The 18118-nt window shown below is 41.7% G+C and overlaps 1 protein-coding gene across 1 annotated transcript in view; it reads left to right on the top strand.

Moving 5' to 3' along the window:
• The first annotated feature begins 2435 nt into the window (after window positions 1–2435).
• Window positions 2436–18118, top strand: part of LOC126190927 (guanine nucleotide exchange factor subunit Rich) — a 294040-nt gene continuing 278357 nt past the window's right edge. Inside the window, exon 1 of the mRNA XM_049931563.1 lies at window positions 2436–2686. Coding sequence (XP_049787520.1) covers window positions 2546–2686 — 141 coding nt within the window. The 5' untranslated portion in view covers window positions 2436–2545. The remainder of the gene's footprint in view (window positions 2687–18118) is intronic.

Here is an 18118-nt window from a genome sequence, read left to right as displayed (position 1 = left end):
GCGAACACACCTGCTTGAAATTGGTTAAATAATAAAGAAAAGTGCTTTTTCTCAGTGAGTCCTTAGATGGAGGAGTCGACTGAGATCAGTACAAGTGTCCTTTCTTTCGCGCCAGCAACGATACCCCATGTGACCTATCTTCCCACCAAAATTGAAACTTGGTGCCAGTTCGTAGGAGGAATTGGCGTTCGGTTGACTTAGGTTCGTGGAGGTAGCCAAAGTCAGATATTCTCCAGGGATTTTCTTTGTTTGGTAGAGATAATAGGGGTGTAGTGCATTATCCTGTTGGAATTGAAACTTGGCGCTAGTTCGTTGGAGGAAGTGGTTGTCGGGTGACAGGTTAGTGGGTGTAGCCCAAGTGAGATAGTTTCCCGCAATTTTCTTTGCTAAGTAGATATAATAGAGATGTGGTGCATTATCCTGTTGTAATTTTAACTTCGCGCCATTTTTCTGGGGGAGGGGGCGTGGGTACTTTCCCGCCAAAATTCAAACTTCCCTCCACGTTGAATGACGTCATGGCCGCCATCTCGGATGACGTCATCGCTGCCTTATTGGATGATATCATCGTTGCCATCTTAGACACATCTGGCAAAAATGCAGAGTGACTTAAACATACATTGTCCCAATACTGATAGTTTGTATGCTTTCACGTTACGTTACTCATACTCTGCTACCATTACCGCCGGCCGGTGTGGCCCAGCGATTCTATGCGCTTCAGCCTGGTACCGCGCGACCGCTACCGTCGCAGGTTCGAATCCTGCCTCAGGCATGGATATGTGCGATGTCCTTAGATTAGTTAAGTTTAAGTAGTTCTAAGTTCTAAGGGACTGATGACCTCAGAGCCATTTGAACTACCATTACCTCCATTACTCTTACTCCAACAGAATATTCAAGTGCTTCGCACTTGGCACTGCATACTCGTATATCGCGAACTGTCTGATACAAGAGCGCGAATTAAGTCTTAAGACTACCGTAACTGTCTCCATTCGCTACGAGAGCGAGCCTCTTACAGGTCCTACTCATTTATAGTTACGTATTCTACTTTGCAATACTCCCCACAATGGCAGTGAAAAGTCAGCGAGATCCGCCTACCGACAACACGCCTAATTGGAAAGTTGGGACTGCACGTTACTGACTAGTAAACTACCACCATGAGATTTGCATTTGCGCAGTAGTTCAGACACTCACATTTTTTTACCCCTACGCCGTTTTGCTTGCTTCACCACCGAATAGTAGTGAACATAACATTCACATTTTTTACCCCTACGCCATTTTGCTTGTTTCATCAGCGAATAGTAGTGAATAATAGGGAATTATTCTGCGAGTGGTCACTCGCATCCGTTCTCTCTGGTATAAAAAGGGGGTCATATTTAAAAGCAAGTTTTCATGTTGCGATTAAATAATGAAATACGATATCACTATCTACAAGTACGCTATTTATATAACACGATATGCACCAAGAGAGATGACGGTTATCCCTCAAAGAACAAAGGTTCTTCATTGTGTTTATTGTAGCAGTTGCAGTAGTAGTAATAGTAGTAGTCGTTGCAAGTATTCCGCTATGGTTCAAATGGCTCTGAGCACTATGGGACTTAACTGCTAAGGTCATCAGTCCCCTAGAACTTAGAACTACTTAAACCTAACTAACCTAAGGACATCACACACATCCATGCCCGAGGCAGGATTCGAACCTGCGACCGTAGCGGTTACGCGGTTCCAGACTGTAGCGCCTTTAACCGCTTGGCCACACCGGCCGGCCTTCCGCTATGCTTCACCAATTTCCCTTTTCTCGTGGATAACGAAGCTTGACATAGAGAGACATATTATGTCTGTGACATGGAGCATGCATGAGAAAGACAAAGAGAAAATTAAACATTTGACGAGTAAGTTCAAGAGAAAAATTTGAATTCATCAGTTGAAATTACTTTTCAAGCTCAATTGTATAGAACACTAGCTTCATATAGAAATATAAACCACGCACTTGCTAAGAGAATACCGCTTAATAGTGAACTGTTAACTTACGAAACGAGCAAATACTTGTTTTCTTTTCCAGATAATAATGTTAACCATCAATGTAACATAGAACATTCGCCTTACGTGATAGCAGAATAAGCAACGTCGTTGCTGCCACTCGATGGAAAATAGGAAAGAAGCAAAATAAAGTCATACTTGAACAGTCACGTATTGCAGTGGTGGATTGAATGAAAATGTCATCTTGCGTAATAATGAACAATATACGATTTTCAAATAATCACTGCAAATAATTCAAAAGCGGATGACTAGTCAAAAGTCTGTCGTTTTATATAACCCGATGGTGCGCAATGCGCAATGAAAATGATTGTTGTGCGAAGTTCTGTACGTAATACCCCTGCACATTTATATAAACGCCGCCAGAGGGAGCAACTGAAGTGATTGGCTTGGTCAGCCTTATGGGAACCAATGTCGAGCTTGTAAATACACGTGTGTGTGGCAGTAGCTTAAAATGGCTGTCAGCTGTATTTTGTGTGATGAAACGAGTGCTTGAACTGTTTATATTCGCATTAAAATGTATTTTCCAATAGGCTGGCCAAGAATATTAAACGTACCTCGTTGTGGGCCCTGTCGGATTCGTCAGGTTGTTTGTAACAGAGACAAAATATTGTTCGCTATATTGACAGATGACAGTTTATCCGTCTGGTTTTGTAAGGTTAGTTCAGCCAATTAAAGTCATAAATGGTTAAGATTAGTGTACGATGAAGCAAAAACGTATACTGGGGCATCTATAATGAAAGAATATAGAATAATCATGTATTATTGTAGATGGAGTGAGAGGTTTCCAGTCAGTGAAATCTGACACATTTTGACCTCTCATTTTCCCAAAGATAACAGTACACCTTTTATTAAAAACAATCCATAGATTTACGTAATCGGAAACGGTAGATTAGGAACAGCATATCCCTTAATTTAAATACGACTTGGGGCTATGCTCCTGCTGAACAGTTGATTTGTATACGTAATGTAGCCGTCTGCGGTTTGACATTGGACGTTTGTATTAGTTTATGTTACGCGATAAATGTTGGTCAACGTCAAGAATATTGCATGAACTCATTATTAAACAAACTAAACATTTTACAGAATTCCTTTACAATACATTTGTGGAACGCACACAAGCGCGTTATATTTGGACCCTACTTCATAATGCTATTTGTTGTTAACAATAAAATTAAGATAAACTGTAAATCACAACAATATCAGTTCATCAGACTAAACGGTTTTATATTAAACAAGTTTTAAGTTTTCCTATCTTTATTTATATAGATGTTGATATTCACTGAAGTCAATCAAATCGTATAAATGCATGGTATAGAGTAACAGGAAGATAAAATCAGTGGCTGTGAAGTGTAAGAGAAAAGCAGCGGCCTTTACGAAGTAACTGCTTGTTTAATGTTGAGGTTTATATTGCATAAAAATAGTCCTAATGTAAAAGCAATTCCCATAGTTAAAAATCTTTATAGGTTAGCCATAGTTGTAACTGGTTTGTAGTGTACTGTAGAAGAGTTGTCTACAAGGGCAACTTTTATATTAACTGAAGGGTTTGATATCACTTTTCTAAACCAGAACCAGACTGTCACATAGCAACTCAACATAAATCTCAGCCTACACTACAGGCCAGTTCTATCACTGCTCCCTAAACTTATAGACACAAAAAAATACACACATCTTTCTTGCACACACATGACATCATTATGATATGGAATGGTATTGGTAGGTTAATCCAACCCCACTTTATGCATTTTGTTGTGTTAACTGAACTAATTTCTTATATTGGAATCTCTTCATGATGGGATTTTCATAACGAATGAACGAACATGTTAGCTGTGACAGAAATTAATGGGCACTCTGCTTAATTTTGTGATTAAATGCAGTTTGTTATCTCATTTATTATTTTGAAACGGCGTTTTTTTCTTCTTTAAAAAAAATTGTCAGAGGGCGAGATACAAAGTATTGCGTATACAGCAATAGTATTCGAATCTATGTTTTCAATTCTGCATTTGAAGATGTACCGATATGTTAAAATTGTCCTCCAAGATGTGACATTTGAAGCAGCAAATACTGCCACTTTTTATAATGTTCCCAGATAACTGGTATTCATATACCACAATGCTGTTGTTAGTTACATGCTTATTTTAAATGTGCATTAGCTTTGTAGGGGAATAGGGAAATAGATTTTGATTGTGACTGTGGAAAATTCTGTTATGTTACAAATTCTTGACCCATAATCAAGAGCTGTGTAGGTTTCATTGCTTTATCATTGTATGTGGATACTGTCTAGGCTAAGCGTGTTTTCTTGCCACAGCTTTGTCCAACTGTGCTGTCACTTTATTCAGTATCCTATTACCTTGAGAATGATTATACATTAAACTTTGATCTTCCTTCTTTCATTACAATATAAAGTTGTAACTGAGGATAACCTGTGAATCGTATGTCTTAGGAGTTACTGTAACTGTCAACAGGCCATAATCATTTTAAAAAGATTAAGCTCATCCATTATGGATGTTTTAGAATAAATGAATGTTTAACATAAATACATAAAACTGTAACTAATCACAGTGACTGGTTGCAGTTGTATGGATTTACATTTTAAAAAGAAATGAAGATGAAAGTTTTGTCTCACCTTTGCATAATCACTTAAACTTGATTTGCTTGTAATTGTTCTGTGTCATTGTTATTGTTTTACATTAAAACTGTCTTATCAGCTGGTCTCTCAAAACTGATTGGATACCATTTCAGCAGTTCCCATGGAGAAGAATCTTATGTGGTCATGTCGAATCTGCCAGTTCTTATCACAGAATCAGATATCTGTCTAGATCTACAGCTGGGATCATAGTCTTAGAGAGTATATGTATAATGTAAAATAGCACCAGCTGTGCCCTTAACAGCAGCATACATCCGTGACATTGTTGTATTGGTGCTTGGGTCAGTCACACTCCGTGTGTACAATATTTTCTCAGTACCAAGTTCTTTTACGGACTTATAATTTTGGATTTAACTGACACAGGTCTTCAATACCACTTTGCGTCCTTGCAGCCAAAGTGCTACCCTTCAAACTGACCTTGACCTCAGGCTACGGTACATTGCAGACTGTCACCACAACTTACATTCCAAAAAATAATATAGACACATAACGAGATTTGTCGGTGTTCTGTTGTAAATTCTTCATCTGGTACTTTTTTGTGTATCACATGCTTTACACTTTAATAATATTTAATCACATTTGCTTTTTGAGTTCTCTCTCTCTCTCTCTCTCTCTCTCTCTCTCTCTCTCTCTCTCTCTCCCCCACCCCCCCTCCTAACCCTCCCCCCTCCCAACCCTCCCCCCTCCCAACCTTCCCTCCTCCTAACCCTCCCCCCTCCTAACCCCCTCCCCTCTCCACCACCACACCCGCAATAAACATGTATTTTATTATGGGAATTACAGAAACGTCAGATTCCACCCGTCAACTTTGACGTCTCCAATATGGCGGAAACGACCATTCACAACATCTTCAATACACAACAACAAACACGAAAATACATTAAAAAAACAAACACACACGTCTTCCTCCAAAAATATAATCTAACTAACAGGACCAGCATGGGAAATTGGAGGTTTTTAGGTGGGGACAAACTAAGTATAAACACTTAGAGACACACACCATGATCCCGAACCACACAAAACGACGACATAAAACCAACACAAAATTCCCAAATTCGACTACACTCACAGTATCTACAGGAATCGGTCACACCCTTCATGTACATAGCTCAACCGTAATTGTCGATACCACAATAGAAAAACCGACAACTCCAAAATTACAAGAACACCGTGACTATCAATACCACAAAACCAACACCTACACAAAAATTGGAACCAGACGCTTCACTTGATCCATATAGGTCAACAGCAACTCAAGATACCAAAACACGCATAGCTACAACACATTGGAATCGGACACTTTCCTTGACCTATATAGAGCAACAGCAGCTCTTGATACCTAAACACACAGCTACGATGACAAAATAGAATTGGACACTTCCCATCATCTATATAGCTTAAATGCAACTGACGGTAGCAAAAAAAAACTGAAATCGAGTACTTCGCCTAAGATACATAAATCAACCCCAAGTGCTGATACCAAAACAGTAAATAGCATCAACCCAACATCACAAAAAAACCCCACCAAATATCATAACAAGAGAACAATAGACCCAAAAAACGACCACTTACCACAAAAAAGTACTGGCGCTACACACTAGGTCAGCCACCCTAATGACACACAGCCACAGCCTAAAAAACACAACAAAACACTCTCAACCCACCCACAACCTACCAGCAGTGCCTCCCCCCCCCCCGCCCACCCAACCTTCACCCCCCTCCCCTGCCCCCACAAAAAAAAGATACAGAAATCCACCAACAAATAAAAATCCAAAAATGAATGAAACTCGATCACACGCTACAACTCAAAAACAACTGCAACAAATCAGATCCTCCACAACATAATCATAAAACAACCCCCCCCCCCACCACCCACCCACCTACATCCATAAACATTACCAACAATGCCCCACCCCCGTCCGAGCCGCAGGCCCCCACCCTTACAAAACAACGTTAACTAACCACCCTCAGCCTATACATTTTACTAATAGCCCCCCCCCCCCCCCCCAAAAAAAAAAAAAGAGAGAGAGAGAGAAAGCGAAAGATCCCAATACTCTCCAGGGGCGCTTTTCCGCCAGGAATACTCATCTGTGAGATTGCAGGTTAGAAGAGCACCTCTTCCCCCTCCCAATGACTGACTAACTGCCCCCCAAAACCCCACTATTGCATCAGTGCACGCCCCAGTCTCATAATTCTTGAACTCTAAAATATCATTGACAACTAAATGATCATAACCCCTCTGTCGCAACCCCTATAAGACGGAAATGCGTCAGGAACTACGGTACTCCCCTTCTCTATATACTCCCCAATTAACCCCACAAATTCCCTCTTCGTACGCCCCTCCAAAACCCTGAAAACACACTGTGAATACCCACCCCCAGAAACAACGGCTCCCCACGCCCATAAACCAACAGGAGACTAACCCCTCCCATATTTCCTCTTCCCAAATTGCAACTTGTCTACCTCAACCACCACCCCAGGCCCACCCAACTTACCCCTGTACTTAATATATTTGGAATAAACTTCCTTACAAAACGAAAACCAGTCTAACACCGTCCTCTTGCTCACACCAGTCTCATGCACAAAAACTATGGGAGGATCTATAACAAAAATAATGCATCATCAAAACTCGCTCTCTCTCGTGGCCAACCTAAACCTCTCGAACCAGGTACCACACCTTCTGGAGTGCCAAAGATTATCCCTTCGGCTCCGCTACATGTAACAGTCCCTGGTCCGAGACATCATAACTCTGGCCAACCGCATATTCTGCTTGCATACGCCGCATTTCACAATCTGCGTAACAAGCCCAAAAAGTTACAGAAACTTAATGAGGGACAACATGTCATCCCCCATTTCAGCCCGCAGACGCACACTGTTAAACTTAGAAGTCATATCCATACCTAATTAAAGAAGCCAAAAATTAAATTAAATGTCTTACCACGTGACAAAACAGCCAACAGTACCGCAACAATATAAACACAACATAAACTTAAATGTTAACTCACTAAAACCAATTTCTGTTCTTCTGTTTCAGTCACGACCAGTAAATGCACTCTTCAAAGCAGCGATACCCAAATAAACCCTATAGACCACATAATACGCAGACCATACACACACCACCAGAGGACACCACTGACCACAACAGGACAACATCTACAAACACAACACACTCATAAACTAAACTCTTCGCCTTCATGATGTGACACACCACAACACCCTTACATCACGGGTCAAAGCGGATGGGTGGGATCGGACGCATCCATTGACCCTTGTTATGTAATGATGTTTCTATGTTAGATTTTCTTTTTGATTTTTATTTCTGTTCACCATACTTTCTCTTTTACATACAAAGGTATAATGAAAATGCATTTCTTGGGTTTTCCATTGGACTACATTGTGTAAGTCTCCCAATATTTCTTTGAATCAACTGTTTGACATCTTCAGTTGATTACAGTAGGTATTGCTGCAATATGCTTCCAGGATAGCCTGAAAAGTCACATTGCATATATTGCGAAAAATTAAGTCATTATCATTCTGTACAATATTTTAATAAAACTATCATAGAGGAGTGAACGGTCAAAGTAACTCATAGAAGACCTAGAAACTCAATGGCCTGGCAGTGGTATTTCACTTGTGGAGTTCTGTAAACAGTGGATGAGAGAGGTGGGCAAGAAATGACTGGTTTTATGGAAATGTAAAGCTACTGAATGCTACTGAGACGTATCCACAAATGATATACAGTGGAAGTTTAAAATAACACGGAATTGTAATACCCAAGGTTTTGGAGGTAGAATCAGTTGACACAGCAAAGCTAAGTCCTAAGAACCATGACAGAAACGGAGGAGGACAGTAATTCATTACATGAACATAAAAGAGAAATGATTGAAGATTTAACAAAAAGAGAGGTAATGACCAAATAAGGCAATGACAGAAGTAACAAATATCTAAACAGGGAAAGTAGCATACAGGCAATGGATAGGTGGAAAGTCTAGATTAAACTAAATGAGAGAGGTGAAGAACGAGAGATGAAATGGAAAGAACTGTGCAGTGTAAGATAGAAGTAGCATTAATAAACTGAAATACATTTTCTCTGCTTCAAAGATGGTGGCAGTCCCCAACAATCAGTCTTTCCTTCTCATCCTGTACAGTTAGTCTCCCCTGACCTGCGGTTCTGGGTGACTTTCCCAAAATCTACCCCTTTTCCTAGACCTCTCCAGTCCTTTTCCTTCACCCTTCTTCCTTCCCCTTCAACCCTTCTGCCTGAAGGAGGAACCACTGCACCGAAAGCTTGCCAATCACAACAGTCTTTTGTGTATGTGTTCTGCCGTCACTTGATGAGTAGTTTTTTTATCTGTCCAATTAAATAAAGATGGTAGTGAACTGTATTGAAGAGTTTTCATATATTTTCAGTTGCTGGAAAACAATAAAAAGATGTAGCCTGAAGCCCTTGCTAAGATCTGTACTTTGTTTTATTTTACTTACCTGCCGGCCGCGGTGGTCTAGCGGTTCTAGGCGCTCAGTCCGGAACCGCGCGACTGCTACGGTTGCAGGTTCGAATCCTGCCTCGGGCATGGATGTGTGTGATGTCCTTAGGTTAGTTAGGTTTAATTAGTTCTAAGTTCTAGGGGACTGATGACCACAGATGTTAAGTCCCATAGTGCTCAGAACCATTTGAAACATTTTTTTTACTTACCTACTTACTCCTCGGCTCTATAGCCCTTGAACAGCCTTGGTCTGCATTGCAACATCCTGCGATGTTGTCCGGTCCATGGTTTTCTGTCTCCATCCTCTGACACCCAGCTTCATATCGTCTTCAATTTCGTCCACCCACCTCTTTGGGATGTTCCTTCCGTCATTTGCCTCCAGCCTTGCCATCAAAAATCTTCTTACATGTTCTGTCTTCCTCCTTTCTCACCATGTGTCCTGCCCACCACAGTCTTCTTATTTTAATGGTAGTGTCAATGTCAGGTTCTTCAAAAAGTTGTTCGTATTCTGCATTCGTACAGATGTGCCAATCTTTTTGATCGTATATTGGGCCATATATTTTACACAGAACCTTTCTCTCCCAATAGCTAAGGATCCTTTCCTCATTTGCAGTGATGGTTTTGTAAATAAGGATTTAGGTTTATGCAATAGAAATGAGCTCCTAAAAGTATGGGTAGTGCTGCAAAATAGCATCTGTTGCCTGCTGCTATTCTATACTTCACCTCGCTGCTGATGTCATTTGCCTCTATGATAGGTGATCCGAGGTACTCTCGCCTTTTCAAACTCTTTGTCAGCTTTCCCAAGTTTTGGTAGGTTTTGCTGGTTGGTCATTGCCATATATTTGGTCTCTGCGACATTGAATACCAGGCCAAGTTCCCTTGTACCTCTCTCCAGCTGTTGATAGGCATTGGCCAGCACAGCAGTGTTTTGTGTAACACCACATCATCTGTGTGGGCTAGGTACTGCAGTGAGTGATTAAAAATAGTGCCTCCTCTATTTAACTCTATCTGACGTATGTCTTTTCTAGCAGAGGCTGAATATATATATTGTGAATGTGTATTGTCGCCCTGTCTCCATCCCTTCTTCACTTCCACTTCTCTGGTGGAGAGGGTTGACATTGTAAGTTTAACGAGGTTCTTACGTATTCCAGCCTCTTCCACCACATTTCACAATGTCACTCTCGAGGTGCTATCATAGGCTTGTTTAAAATTGATATAAAGCTGGCGTATGTGTATTTGGTGTTCATAATATTTTTCAAGTAGTATGTATAATTTGGCCAGTTGTTGACTAATTTTTTCTAAAGCCACTCTGATAGCCTCCAGTTCTCTCTTCCACGTAGCGAATATGCCTCTTAGTTAGGATCTTGGAGAACACTTTATAAATAGTATTTAGCAGGGAGATTCCTTGGTAGTTCTAGCAGTTTAATTTATTTAATTTTTTAAGTATGGGGCACGTAACAGCCATTTTCCACTCCATTGGCATGCTCTCCTCCTGCCAGATGCTCAGTATTACTTTAAATATTGCTTTTCACTGTGTCTGCCCACCGTATTTGAGAAGTTCCACCTGGACCTTATCTTCTCCAGGTGCCTTATTGTTTTTTAAGGTCATAATGGCTTGTATCACTTCCTCCACTGTGGGTTCTGCTGTTAAGACCTCTGGTCCATAATAAGTTATTTCCACCAGTTGTTCTTGTTCTAATCCTTCTACTTCTGAGTTCAGTAACTTTTGGAAGTATTCTGCCCATCTGTCAAGTATTTTATTACTCTCCCCTATCAAATCCTCTTCTTTACTCCTATATGTATTTGTTATGGCTTGAAACACAGCCGTTCCATCTTAAATGTTTTGGTACATTTCATGTACTTGCTTCTCTTCCCGTAGCTGATCAATTTCTTCCAATTTTTTCGTTTTTAGTGCTCTTTTCTTATGCCTGCAAACCCTCTTAGCTACACAGCACTTCTCATTATATTCATTTCAATTTTTCTAGTTCTTCTCTGAAATAATTTCATTCATACTATGGCGTGCTCTTCAATTCTTCTCATAAATTCTTCACCAAACCTATCTGCCTTCCTTTGAGCCAGCACATGTCCCAAAACCTCTCCAGCTGCCTTGAGTATTGCAGTCTTACATTGTTTCCACATTATTTCTATATGTTCATATGACATGTCGGTGTTGTTCTTAATCCCATCTTCTGTTTTTGTCTGATATGCTCTCTGTATTTCTTCTAACTCCAGTTTCTTAATGTCAAAACTCTTCTGTTTGTGGCCTTTTTGTTTACTCAATAGTGATATCCTTTGTCTGTATTAATTCTCTTTAGATGATGGTCTGAATTGCAGTCAACTCCACGTTGTATTCTGACATACATTATGTCCAATCTGTGCCTCCGATAAATCAATATATGGTCTGTTTGATTTCTAGTGGTCTATTTGATTTCCATCTGGTGACATCCATGTTTTTTTGTGTATCTATTTGCGTGGAGAACATGTACTGTTGACAGTCATGTTTTTACTCGTAGCAAACTCTGCAACCCTAATTGCATTGTCATTTGATATTTCATCGAGCCTATGTCTTTCTATAGTTGGCTGATAAGCCTCTTCTCTTCCTATTTTTGCATTCAAGTTTCCCATTAAGATCTTGGCATCATGTTTGGGAGCCTGATCGTACAACTGCTCTACCTTGCTATTAAACTTGGCCTTCTGTTGTTCATGTGCCTCCTCTGTGGGTGCATGCTATAATTGTACGTTGAAAAATTTCCCCTTAATTTTAACATGGACATCCATTCTTTGATTGATTCAAAGCGCATCACAGCATGTTTCAGCCCTTTAGCGACCACAAAACTGTACCAAAGGTATTCGTCTTCTCACCACTATAGAATGTAGTGACATTTTGTGAGTCCATTATGTCAGTTTCCTTCCACCTAATTTCCTGGAGCGCCAATAGTCTTATTGTTGTAACAGCGACTGGAACGGTCGCGGGGTAGTAGCGACGGAAACGCGGCGGGACCCGCGGAGCGGCTCGCGAACAACAACACAAAGGGAGAGGACAGACACGACCAACAGAGGACGTTACGACACAACAAGAACAGACAACAGAGTAATGAACCAAACAAGACAACCACGTCCACTGGAATAGAAACATGAAAGTCAATACGCTGTCTGAAGCGATGTGTCCTGAGATGCATTTGATGTTAGACTGCTGGCTGAGCACGAGGCAGGTGCTTAAGTATGCTATTGGGGGTGCCGCTATTGGCCGCTGGGACCATGCGTTCCACGGTGGTGCCCTCACACTAAAAGCGGGCCAGGAGGTGCGTGCCGCCACAGCTTATGGCGCGATGGTGCAGAGACCTCTATGTGGCTACGACGTCCATGACGTCGGGCGCGGATTCAAATTCCGCGGCACATGGTACCAGACTTATACCATAGTTGTTTACATCTGTTAGCAGCTAGCATAGGGCTCGAGCTTGGTATAGGCTCTGCACATTCCATGTTCCTATGTATATATCTTTTATCCTTTTTTTGCTTGCTGGAGTCATTATCAAAATAGCTGTCTGGTTTATTCCTTTGTTAGTATTCACAGCATGTGATTTTTACAGGGGAAGATTGTTAATTTTCTGCCCAATCATTTTAGGGGTGGCCCCCGTACAGCTCGCCAGGTAGCTGGCTCCATTTTCATGGGAGCATCCTTAGCCTTCGTAGATCCCTGTACTGACTGCAAGGCAGCAGTTGATGGATGGGGGCTGCTCTGCTTTTTCTTCCAAGCTATTGCCCCTCATACCTGCTGGTTTTGATCTGCCCCAGGTATTTTATTTCCCTTGTACCATCTGTATATGGAGAGCGTTCCCGTATCTGTCACATGGGGAGGTGCCCGGTGGGGTGTCAGCAATCCTGCACAATAATCATCATCATCATCATCATGATTTCACTCCACATGTACTGTCATGGCTGCTTTGAAAAGAAAGGAGCTTTATCAAATAGGAATGTTAAGACAATGCAGAAGCATAGTGTGGGGTGGGTACCAGAACTCCATATGAAGTAAGACATACTCATGGCTAGGATGATAAGTGGACACACTGTAACTGCTGCAAAAACAACCAGCACTAGGATGGCTTCGAGGTGCCAATGTGACTGTAACCAGCAGTAGCATTACATTCAAATCAGCCAGAATGTACTGAAAAAATTTTGGTTCTTCGGAAGCCCTTTGGAAGAGTCAGTGGAAAGTGATGCCATGAAAGAAATCCCTTTGAGAGCTGTGTAAAATCAATATATAAGCAGCCAGTACAGTCAGTACCACTAGTTAGAAGTAGTCAGTACCTGGAAGCAGTTGAAGAATTAGCAGTTAGTAGTAGTACTACTGCTGAGCCTCGAAGTTGCTATAGAGGTGTGCTATGATAATGGAGCAGTAAGATGCCGAGAAGTCTGTAAACATTAGAGAGAGGACAACTGAGTTTCTTATAAGCATCCGGCAACAGTGAAGCAGCTATACATATCAGTGGGCAGCATTATGATCAACCATCGGAGGACAGTGTTGGGTTTGGCTGCAGTGAAGCCAGAGGACAACACTAGGACTGCAGACTGCATGCTTGTTATCAGCAAAGATGTTGTGCCACCCCAGAATTGGAGGCTGGCCAGGGCTGCATCATTATGGTGAAGGTGTGAAGTACCAGGGCAGCACTGGGCACAGCCAAAGGGAGGGAGATAGTGGCCAGGCAGTACAACAATGGATGATGATCCAGGGAGCTGCAGTGTGTGTACTTGAAAGAACCTCATCACCAACAGATATCTAGGTGATGGCACCATCAGTAGGAGGATTGACCATGGTTGCTGGGTGCAGAGCAGTGTTGGGCACAGCTGGAGGTAGGAGGTAGATGGGTGTTGGATGAGATGAGGCACAGCACGAATGGACAGTAGCCTCGTCACCAGCTTGGAACTGGGCAGGCAAGCCTTGAAAGAGGGTCAGGTCAGACATGACTGTAGGAAGGTTGGGCATAGCCAGAGGAGCTAGGAGACAGTGTGACTGATGAGATCTAAAGCTGGCACTGGATTCAGCAGAGGCCCTGAGCCAGTGCAGGCACTGGAACCAAGTCTGCCACTACATAAGCCATGACAAGCAACTGACAATACCAGCTACCAGTGACAAACTGTCTCTCTTGATATTGTTTCACTGCAGGCAGTGATGTCCAGAAACACAAAGGGAAAAGTGAACAAAAACACACAGTAACTCGTGTCCATATAGTCCACCAAAGTGCAAAAAATGTACACACAGTGTCATCGCTCACATGAAACAGTACCCAATACATACAGGAAAGCGATGTCTTTTGCAGAAAATGATGTTAATAAGAATTGGAAAGCACAATATGTGTGACTTCTAAGCACAGACAGTGAAACCAATTAGCTTCAATGCAGAGGGGGGGCAACCCAGTTGAGCATAAAGACACAGGGAAAGAAGTCCTAGAACCAAAACAGGTGCAAGGATAGCAGAAAACATGTTTTTGCCTTGTTGCCAATGTCGCGAGTGATGTTTTGCAGGTTGCATTTAAGAACACATGTATTCAGAGCACAAATCCACAATGAAGTTTGGTGCTGGTTAACAACTGAAAGATCGTCTGTGATCACATAAGGGTAACAGAAACAATGCCCACTGCCATAATAGCAGTCTAGTTGTGGATTGTATCCCAGGTGCCTGTTGGAGTGACATCTGTAGTGCATTGCAGTGAGGCTTATTAGGCTTGCAGTGTGGTGCAGAACGACGCCACAGCATGTGTCCCACAGATGGGAATTGGTTCCCCAGTAGCAGCACTTCTGTCTTGCTGCTCAGGAGCATGGCTAGTGTCCCCTGGTGATGCCTGTTAACAGTCGATGTGTCAACAGGTTGTTTGTAAGCGGTATCACATCCACAAAACTTGATGCCCTTGTGATATTTGTAAATAATCTACACAGGAGAAATGCCTGTGGGCCAAGGGTAGACAAACCCGCGGGGCGAAGATAATCTGCTGGATGTGTAAAGTAGTTGTTTTGCAGCCAATATACCACAGTAAGGTGCACCCATTGATTTTCAAAGCTATACAGCAACTGCAGTTGTTCTTAAATATAATCCTTCAGTGTTTGCACCATTATTCACATCTTATGAATTAAAACTTCGCATCTCATAATTATTACCTGTACTAAGCACTGTAGGAAACTATCTGCTCATGCTCCATGAAAAGTGATTAGTGGTTCTTAGCCAACAATGGAGATATTGTCAGCTACATTAGTCTTCATTTTGTTCTTTATCTATTTCTTGGAATGCAGCTCAAGAACTTCTATGTTCCATCTACCATCCAGCCACCTGGCTACTTGCCCCACCTCTCCACTTATTTTTTGTCGCTTTTGGAATTGGTCTCACACTCTAATCATCTGAAACATTTGTTTGTTTTCCTTTCTTACAATGCATTTTAGAGTGCTTATGGACAAACACTTAGATTTTGAATGGTTTTCACATTACAAGTGCACATTGTACTGCTGTGAATCAGATATAGTAGCACTGGTGGTTTGGAAACTTTCTGTTTTTTAAACACAGTGGAGTTTAGTTTTCAGAACTTTATGAGCTGTGCAGGTCTTTTTGATTTTCTCCCCCCCCCCCCCCCCCCCTCCAGTCCCTCCCCCCTCCTCACCCATCACCCATGACAATTGAGTCCAGAAAGTTGTCCTGTTTGGTTGCAAGGCAGTGAAGAAATGCGCGGGAAGCATCAACTCGTTGCCGCTTCTGGTCCTCAGTCAGCATGCGTGGCACCCATCTTTCGCACACCTTCCGGTAGTTCAATGTTTCCATTAAAATTCTGTGAGTGGTGCTTCGGGAAACCTCAGGAACCAATGTGCAGAGATAATCCAGGGTGATTCGCCGATCTTCATGCGTGCTTTGCTCAACCTTCAACACTGTCTCCTCAGAAATTGACGGTCTCCCGCTCCTTTGTTTGTTGTGAATTTTGGTGTGACCAACTGCAAACTCTCTGCACCACTTACGAACATCTTTGACATCCATGCATGACTCACCATACACATCCGTCAATTGGCGATGGATTTCAATCGGCGCAGTGCCCTTTGCATTCATAAACCGAATAACTGCGTGCAATTCGCACTTGGCGGTACCATCCAATGGGAGCTCCATTCTCAACAGCTGCCAAACTAAGACTGGGCGCCTCAGCGCAGCGTGCGCGTGTGTACACACAGCGCGTGAAGTACTCTTCATAACAGTGTGACCAACTGCCACACAGACAGAGTTCTGTACTTATTAAAAAAAAAAAAAAAAGAGACCTTACTTTTGGGATTACCCTCGCACTTTTTACTCCACAATGTTTATGAACTTCTGCTAAGGAAGACAACAGCTTTTTAGTTCAGTAGAGTAGGATACTTGGATTCATCGTTGCACTTAGTGTAGGACCCTGTCTAGGTAAACAACTAAGTATAAAACACAGAGGTTCAAAACAAAGCTTGCAGAACACAAAATTATTATTGAAAACGAATCCACACAACTGGTCCATGCAATGTTACAGAACTCAACTGATAAGTTGAGCTGAAGGTGGTGGCAGTGTCAATCAGTGCTATTAAAGAAAGGCAGCAAAAGTATCCATGGTTCTTCCTGTGTAACAAGCTCTGAAAATTCTCTCCTTAGCATTGGATTTTCATAGTAGAGAGCTAACCAAAGTATGCCATGAATAGTAAGCCATGTTACTTCCACATCTGAGTTGTTATTATATACTCTTGCAGTTCTTCTTTCCACTGTCAGTTCACAAGATACACACTCTTTGCCTGCTAGCCACCGGCTGACTCATGCAACACAGAAACCTCGCAGTTCGACTGCCAGATACATCTTTTCTATTTCCGCCTAGCCAGTCCCATTGTGGAGGGACTTCTCCAAGTTTTATGTGATTACAAATCTACTTTCCATGTGCATGAGCCAGTATTACAATTAAAGTTTTAACTTTTACATTCTTTAACAGCACATTACTTTTGAAATTACATTCATAGATTAATTACAATTACATAAGTTGTCATAAATAGTGAATAATACATTAATATGGATGTTGCATCAAAGAGCATGGTTGTACGGAAGTCACATGAAGTAAAAGCAGATGGAGAAGTTAGATCAGACCATTATAGGCAGTATTGACAATAATGTTACAAAGAGAGAGAGAGAGAGAGAGAGAGAGAGAGAGAGAGAGAGAGAGAGGCTGGCCAATACTTCAGGAGATGAAATTTTAGTATGACTGATACACACAAAAAAATAAGACAGTCCTAGTTTCAGAACTGTTAGTTGCAAAAGGTTAGAACTGTAGTGATAGTTGACAAATGCTTATCCCTGATCATGCCATTCTGTTCATTTCAGTACATTTCTGGCTGGGAAAAAATGGTTCCTTGTGGTCTACAATCAGGTGGATTGGTTGGTTGGTTGGTTTGGGGAAGGAGACCAGACAGCGTGGTCATCGGTCTCATCGGATTAGGGAAGGATGGGGAAGGAAGGCGGCCGTGCCCTTTCAGAGGAACCATCCCGGCATTTGCCTGGAGTGATTTAGGGAAATCACGGAAAACCTAAATCAGGATGGCCGGACGCCAATCAGGTGGAATTTCACCCCATGTTTGTACTCAGGTTTCTGCACTGTGTACCAAGTATCAGTACCATTTGTTCTCTGTGTGAATAAAGTGACTAGGCTTTATCAAATGTCTCTGATGCACATATACGAGGGCCATTCAGAAAGTAACCTCTGGTTGATTTAAAAAAATACACCAAGTTAAATAAAAATATTTTAATATATACATCTTACAACTACATCTTTGCACTATTTTTCTACATAGTTTCCATAGCGATTGAGGCACTTATCGTATCTCTTCACAAGCTTTGAAATTCCTTCTGCATAAAAATCACGTGCTTGTGCCTGGAGCCAGCCTGTGACCGCATCTTTGATCTCTTCGTCGTCATCAAACTGCT

Source organism: Schistocerca cancellata, chromosome 6, assembly GCF_023864275.1.
Source record: "Schistocerca cancellata isolate TAMUIC-IGC-003103 chromosome 6, iqSchCanc2.1, whole genome shotgun sequence".
NCBI lineage: Eukaryota > Metazoa > Arthropoda > Insecta > Orthoptera > Acrididae > Schistocerca > Schistocerca cancellata.
The sequence above is the reverse complement of the archived record's forward strand: the minus strand, read 5'-3'. Positions and strand labels throughout refer to the sequence as shown.